Here is an 8,135-nt window from a genome sequence, read left to right on the forward strand (position 1 = left end):
TGTGCGCGCACACACATATATATAAATTTTATTTTAATGTTTATAAAGAAACCAGAAACAAGCATAGGACTACAAGAACTGGGCTATAAAAATACAGAACAGCACTAAATAGCAGCAAAGAGATACAGAAATTTTATAGTCCCATGTATTTTGGCAGCCCAAATCTGGTAACCCTAAACTAGAATCGTTTTTTTTTTAATCTCCTTCTCCCTTTTCTTTTTCCTCCCCTTCCTCCAGCCAACTGTCAGTTACTTCTCTTCTTTCTAAAAGTAAAGTTAAAGACACACTCGAGCTCCATTTCTAGTGATTATATGGTAAAGTACATGTAATGATCATGGCAACAATTAAAAAAAAAAAAGGTTTGCCAATGTCTTCTTCCAGCACTTCCTAGTTTAAGGTAAAGCCCTGGGATTTTCTGGTGATTTCACTTCCAAGTTCTAACCATGTCTGACCCTGCTTGGCTGTCCCCCTTCACTTCACTAGGAGACCAGCTCCCTCTGTGCTGCCATCCGTGCCACCCCCTAAATCCTCTCAGCTTACAGCTGCCTTCCTCCAAAAGAAAAGGTAAGTTAACCATTCACTTGCATTCTAACAGAATTATACAAGAATCTTTCATCACATCTGTATCTTTCTTCAGCTGAGACTTGTGGCTTCTATAGTGGTCAGAAGAGAAATTGCTGGGAAGCTGTATGCAACCATGTGTACACAGGTGCTTCAAAGTACGTGAACCCTTGTGGATTTTCAATATTTCTGCATAAATATGACCTAAAATGTGATCTGTTCTAAAACAAGTGCTAAAATTAGATAAAGAGAACCCAATTGAACAAATTAGTCAAAAACATTTATTTGCTTATTTATTCATCAAGGAAAATGATCCAAAGCTATGTATTTGTGTGTAACAAAAGTATGTGAACCTTTGCTTTCAGTAAATTGTCCTCCCCCGCCCCTTGGGCAGCAATAACTGCAACTAAATGTTTCTGATAACTGTTGATCAACCCTGCACATCAGCTTGGAGGAATTTTAGCCCATTCCTCCTTATAGAAAGTCTTTGACTCAGGGATGTTGGTAGGCTTCCTCACATGAACTGCCTGCTTCAAGCCTTCCGCAACATTTCTATAGGATTAAGGTTAGAACTTTGACTTGGCCATTCCAAAATGTTAACTTTCTTCTGCTTTAACCATTTTTTGGACTTGTGTGTTTTGGGTCATTGTTTTTCTGCATGATCCACTTTCTCTTGAGCTTCAGTTCACAGACAGATACCCTGACATTTTCCTGTAGAACATGCTGGTCCAGTTCAGAATTCATCATTCCATCAAGGATGGCAAGCCATCCTGGTCCAGAAGCAGCAAAGCAGGCCCAAACCATGATTCTGTCACCACCATGTTTCACAGGTTGCATATCATTAAGTTTTGTGATGAGCTATCAGTTGAAGAAGTCTTTTCTACATTTTGTCAGATTCCTCTAATTTGCTAATCGTTTCTTCTATTCTGATCCCGTACTCACCCAGTTCAGGTCCAAAGTCTGTAACATATTTTATCAATATCATGCTCATTTTTCATAGCAGTATCATATACTTTGCTAATAGTCAGAGCAACCTCTGAAACCTGAGAAGACAATTCTGTTAGTTGTTCATTAACTTGTTCAAATTCACCTGCCAACTCCTTTTGGACTATATTACCTGACGTATCCCATTTTGCCTTTAGTTCTGGTTTGAGTTGCTTAACATGATTTTCTACTTAGTCAGTTGTCCTGAACGGTGCTTGATTTTCACTTTCTCCATTGGAACACCCTCCTCCTTTGCCATTTCTTCTTCATCACTAGAGTGGGGTGCCCTGCAGCTGATTTTGGATCATCCATGTAAGCCTTAATTCTTCTACCTTTTTTAGAATTACTTTTCTTAGACATCTTAATACTATTCTTGTCTATTAGGCAGATATTAGTAAAACATGAATGGTGAAAATGATTAGAAAAGCTGGGCTGGGAAGAAAGCAATCAGTTCAATGTACCATCATTCCCAGTCACTAGCCATGCCTTCCTCTGTGGGAGAAGTTACTCATGAAGTTCTTATTAGGACCTAGCTGAAGGAAACCATGGAGGTGGCAGAATGCTTGAGAAATGAGTCCTCAATAAAAGTGGCTCCACACGCTTGACTGCTACATGCATACATAAATAAATACATAACGCAAAAATACATGGCTTAGGTCCAGGTTATTTATCGGACTGTCTCTTCCTGGTTGTTTTTACCCATCCTGTCCAATCCAGTAGGAGAGGCATACTGCAGGTTCCATCAGCCAAGGAGTATCAACTGGCGGGGTCCTGAAAAAGAGCCTTTTCTACCATGGTGCCCACCTCTGGAACATCATTCCTCCTCAGATTATGCTGCCCTGCCCCTGCCTCCTGTTAGCCTTTTATAAGTCTTTGAAGAGCTGGTTCTGTGTCGGAGCCTGGGACCCTGGGTGTGGAATGGAGCCCATTTCATGGCTATGTTGATGGCTTTTTATGATTCTCCAGCTGCTGTTTTATTTCTTGTTTTATTTTAATATTTGTATGTACTTTACTTGTTTTTAATGTTGTGAGCTGTCTAGAATCATGTACATGAGATGGGCAGCTGTATAAATTGAATGAATGAATGAATGAATGAATGAATGAATGAATGAATACATAAATAAATAAATTTCAGCCCAATCCATATGTTCTAACAGCTTTCCCTTCCCTGTAGTGCTTTCTAAGGGACAGTAAGATCAATAGGACACTTTTATCACTATCACTGTAGCATCAAAAGTGAGAAGGAATTATATCATATTTTTAATAAATGTTATTCTTCACAAAATATGGGTATGTAAGAATACTTTAGAAAACATCAAAACCAGCCTTTTAATAAAAACAAAGAAAATCTTCTTGGATTGGCTCATGTATCAGATTAAGCCATAATGTGGTTTGTTTGGCATTATAGACAAACCCAGCCACTATTTTTTGTAAATCATGTCTTATGATTTAGTGCACTGTATGAACTCAACCAACCATGGTTCGCTCAACAAACTATGACTAAAACAAATCATTTAGTGCAATGTGCAAATTCAAATATAGTCTGGTACAACCGTCCCTGATCTAGTGCAGTACAGTTGTACAGAGACTGCAGTTCACAGTTCATTGCCAGCAATGTACCAACCTGAGGAAGTTAGGACTATTGACTTCCTGGGTGTTGCATTGATTCAATTATGCAAATATGATTAATTGACAGCATGAAGAGCTGTATGTCTCTATTCCATCATTCCATTTTTCAGGGACACATGACTCAGGTTCACTTTTCATTCTGTTACAATGGTAAAAATATGTTATGATGTTCAGATTTGCACTAAAAGATAATGTTTTATTTGGTTCAGGTTTAGAGCTATGTGAGACCCAGGCCTTACATGTTGTACAGTATGATTTATGGCTTACTATGACGAGTAAACACTGCCATATGTAGTTTGTTTAATAAACGATGCTTTAAAAAACCATAGCTTAGCATAATATGGGAATTCAATCATGGAACTGCCTTTTAACACAAGATTGTTTAAAGGGTCAAGAGAAGAGATCCTTTAAACAGCGGAAAGCTAGTGTGGAACGTAGTATATCATCTTTAATTTGGACTTGAGTGATATAGTTCAAATAAAAGCTTACTCTGATAGCACCTAGTTTTGGGTTAGTCTCTGAGCATATTCACATTGGACACTAACCCATAATTTACTTACTGAATTAACCTAATAGCCTGAATATGCATAAGTCACTGATCCATCAACAACACTAGTTGGATTCACCCAACACACTGAGCCACAAGTGAGCTACTCACATTTTAATCTAGCATATTTTACAAACCTAGGCATTATTTCAGTTTAAAATATTTTTGATCTGAAATGCAGCAATTATGGTTTCATATTTTGATAGGAAATAAATAACTAAGTGCTTGTTTAAATGTTAATAGAGGTGCTTTTATATTGTGGAATCTGGAGTCAATCTCTCCTGTTTAAGATGTACAGAAACATTCCAAGAACAGGCTAGGTGTCCGTGTAGGCCTTTTAAAGATTTTGATAGAATGTTATCTGAACCTATTTTATTTTCCCCCATTGTTTTTTTTTCATTGAAGTTAATAGCACAGTAAATAGGAACACAGGGAGAAACCCTAAATACAGAAATAATTGCCTGAATTATTTTTAACTGACTATTGTTTTAGTTTTTGAACTGAATATATCAATCCATCTGACCATATTAAATAATGAACCATGATTTGGATGGCACCCCCTTCCTGTGTATGCACTAAAATATTAAATAAATATTTATTCAACTGAGTGCAAATTGACCCAATTTCTTAAATAACAAAACATAATCAATTCTAAAATAGCTGATCTCAAGAAGACTCCTGTTTCTAGCAATCAGGATTTGCAATCAACTTTAGCTTCAGTTCCTTTTGAGATCAATCTTAAAGAGAAAATGAAGCATTTAACCCCTACGGGGTGACTGTATTTCCATAGTAAGCCCTTCAGTTAAATTCTATACACATCTAGCCAGAAGTTTACAATTTCTCTGTGGTACCTCTTAAATTTTAAGTAACCCAGGATTTTGCGCAAGCAGTTCAAAGTGGCCAATTTTAACAAGGAGTCCCTGATTCTTTGAAAATAAGGAATAGTTTAACAACTAGTTAAATTAGAAATAGTTCAACAGCTAGATAACTACAAGAGTTAGAAAGATATCTGCATGCCTACTTCTGTTAAAGTGTTCAAGCTTCTCCATGGGTATTGGGGGGAGGGCAAAAAGCCAAGATAATGGCTAAAACCATACAACCAAGAACATGCCGTTTTTTATGTGTGTCACACATTTAAAAAAAAAAAGGCAGGGCTTCAATTGCATTATTGTGGCCACCATCTTGACTTTTTTGCCCCTAGACACTCCTGCGCTTCACAGAGAAGTCAGTCTCTGGTGAACATCCTTGTTTTAGAGCAAAGGGATATGCTAAGATATTTCATGCCTATGCAACCCAGTTGTTGAAAACCTATCCAGAACAATAGCATGACAAATTGAAACCTGGAGGCTATACAAAAATAAGTCAAGAAGGCTTGAAAAATAGAGTTCCTCTTTTTAAAAATGTACCTGACAATGATGGGTGTCTGGGGAGAGAATGTCACAGAATGGGTGCTTTTATGAGAATACTGTACCATAATATTGTGCAAAACTATACTTGCCTCTATATTAACATGTCTAAAGAGAAGTGTCACAAATGCAGAAGAATAAGACCTTTGTATGTGCTTTACCTTGGCATTAATCAACTTTTGTTTTTATGTCAATATAGGTCCGCCCTTAGATAGGCTGTAGTGGTTATAGCTTAGTAACATTCTGTTTGCGGATAAAGTCATAAAACAAATGTATGATCACTCTTATTCTTATTACAAAGCAGAAATCTGATATTCTGTTGTTTCCTCCTTTACTAGCCATTCTTCTCGGAGACACACACATAACACATAAGCAGAGCATCAAACAAAACTAACAGCTTAACAAATGGGGCTTATAAATTCCACCCACTTGAAAGTCAAGCAAGCCCAGATTATAATGCTCGGGCTTGATTCAGCTGGGAAATCCACTCTTCTCTACAAGCTAAAATGTAATGAAGTCTTCCTAACCCTGCCAACAATTGGTTTTAATGTGGAGATGATTAAAACATCAAAAGATATGACTTTAACAATATGGGATGTTGGAGGTCAGCGCAAAATGAGGAATGCTTGGAACAACTATTTAGAAGACACAGATTGCTTGGTCTACGTTGTGGATAGTGCTAACAAGCAGCGCTTGGAAGAATCAAAGAAAGAGCTGGAGCTTATTTTAAGATGCGACAGTGTAAAGAATCTGCCTGTGGTCATATTGGCAAACAAACAGGATCTTCTTGGAGCTCTGGATGCTGAAGAAATAACTAGGAGACTCAACATGAAGAAGCATTGCCAAAACCGAAACTGGTATGTACAACCCTGTTGTGCAGTTACAGGAGAAGGACTCTCACAAGCATTCCAAAAAGTGACAAAATTTGCAAAATCTTGCATAAAATCTAAACAAGAAGGCTTTGTGATTTTCAAACAACTTTAAACTATCGCATTATAATCTGAATAATTAACTCATTGCTGGGATAGAAAATTAGTCTGTTGGTGAAGCATCTGATTTTGCAATATGTTTCCTAATTTTTTATAAAAGTGAAATATTTATGACAGATTTTGTGCCAGTCACTCATTTCTATTGGTCTTCAAAAATATTCTGTTGCATCTGAAGAAAGGAATATAATTCTTGAAGTTATGAAATTGCAAAAAGAATAAAATTAGCTACAGTGTAAATGGTTACGGGAGTGTGTTTGTGTCTGTATCTGTAAATGGCATCTATTTTGCAACCAACACTATGCAATAATTAATGTAGTAATTTTGAAACCTCTGCAATAAGTAACTGGAAATGGTTAGACAAAATCCTAATCATCATTAGTAAAGTATGTGTATAAGACCAAATGAAATATAGCTTTGCAGTTCTGTCCTAAAGTTTATGCTAGCATATCTGCTATAGCAGCCACACAAAGATAAAATGTTCAATATAATATATAAATTGTACAAATATGTTTTTATTTTAATTAAACCAGATAAAGTGCACAGAAGTATTTCATTTTTATTTAATTATTTGTTTTACAAATGTGTAAAGTAATTATATTACTGTATATCCAAAAACAAAACAGAGAACAGTTCTCATAGAAAATCTTTAATATGTTTCCTTAATTTTCATAACTTGGTAGTATCCAAATTCCCTTTAAGAATTCATCTACTATAAAACATTTAATACTAATTAATACAAGAGACATTTTTGGCTGAACTATTTGGTTTCCATGAACAAGGAATTCTACTTTTTGTAGATTCATAAAAATCACAAATCCTAGCAGTAGTTAAAAGCAACCTTTTAACCGTTTAAAGACTTCACTTGAAGACACATACAGAAACATATATTCCATTTATTTCATCTTTTAGTGATGTGTGCATAAAATGGACAGAATCAGAAACTGGGTTTTGCTTAGCCAGGGAAATGCATTCTAATTTTGAAATACTCTTTATCCAAACTGGAAGAATCCAGTGAATTCAAAGTATTGCTTTGCTGGAATTCATAACGCTTCTCGCAAGCTATAATGGGTATAATGGTTTTTGCATTAGTGATATCAAATTTCCACTTTCAGCTGACTTCTAAATGTCATAGAATACCATAGTAATAAAGTATTTGCACCTATAAAGAAAAATGAACAGGTACGATATAGAGGTACCTGTTATGTCCATATATTTTTAATGTGTTGAAATGTAAAAAGTCTGCCCTAGCTGAATTTTTCTCACTCCAGCCAATGGATTGAAACGATTGCATTGTAGCCAATTACTGTTCTTGCTGTACCTTTCCTAACTATAAAAGCAACACTGTACCTTCTTTGTTTTTCACGCTCTGAGTAATAAGCAGTGTGATCTGATCCAATACCTGTTCATCTCAAAGATCTTAATGTCAATGGGTAGTAGTTTCATTTCATCTTTCACTGTCTTGAACTTTCCCATGTTCATGCCTCTTACATTCCATGTTCCCGCTATAATTCTGTTTGTGCAACTTCAGTTTTCCGAATGGCAACATCAGCAATTAGACATCCCGAAGGCTTTAATCTAGCCACATCATAAGTACCATTAGTACTCCAAACGATCCTCAGCTCTTCCTCAATAGTAGGTTAAGTGCCATCTGACTAAGTGGCCCATCATCCAGCACTATATCATTTTATATCATTATTTTATATTTTCTATCCATGTGGTTTTCTTGGTAAAAATACAGGAGTGGTTTACCATGGTCTTCTCCCACACAGCATGAATTGATGCCTTTGCCATTGTCACTAAAGTGGTCATCTGTCTCCAGCATCTTCCTATATTGCTACAGCCCAGTATAGGTGCCTGCTTGCCTTAGCTGAGCAGCTGGGATGACCTTCGTGACCCTGCTGGGAATCTATATTCTTGGCATATACTCCCGATGTCTTTCGCTCATCACTCCCAGGAACACCCCCCCGCCACAATGAGGCAGCACAGCAGAACTTGGGGGGAGACATCTTTGACAGCAGA

General features: G+C 36.6%; 1 protein-coding gene across 1 annotated transcript; it reads left to right on the forward strand.

The window, feature by feature from the left end:
- Positions 1-1,684: 1,684 nt before the first annotated feature.
- Positions 1,685-6,812, forward strand: ARL14 (ARF like GTPase 14). Its single transcript, XM_007429948.4, has 2 exons — positions 1,685-1,857; positions 5,466-6,812. The coding sequence occupies exon 2, from the start codon at positions 5,533-5,535 to the stop codon at positions 6,109-6,111; it is 579 nt and encodes a 192-aa protein (XP_007430010.1). The 5' UTR covers positions 1,685-1,857; positions 5,466-5,532; the 3' UTR covers positions 6,112-6,812.
- Positions 6,813-8,135: the final 1,323 nt, after the last annotated feature.

This window comes from Python bivittatus, unplaced genomic scaffold (genome assembly GCF_059951505.1).
Source record: "Python bivittatus isolate LINGU-HERP-01145 unplaced genomic scaffold, Pbiv_v1 ctg000980_np1212, whole genome shotgun sequence".
NCBI classification, from domain to species: Eukaryota; Metazoa; Chordata; class Lepidosauria; order Squamata; family Pythonidae; genus Python; species Python bivittatus.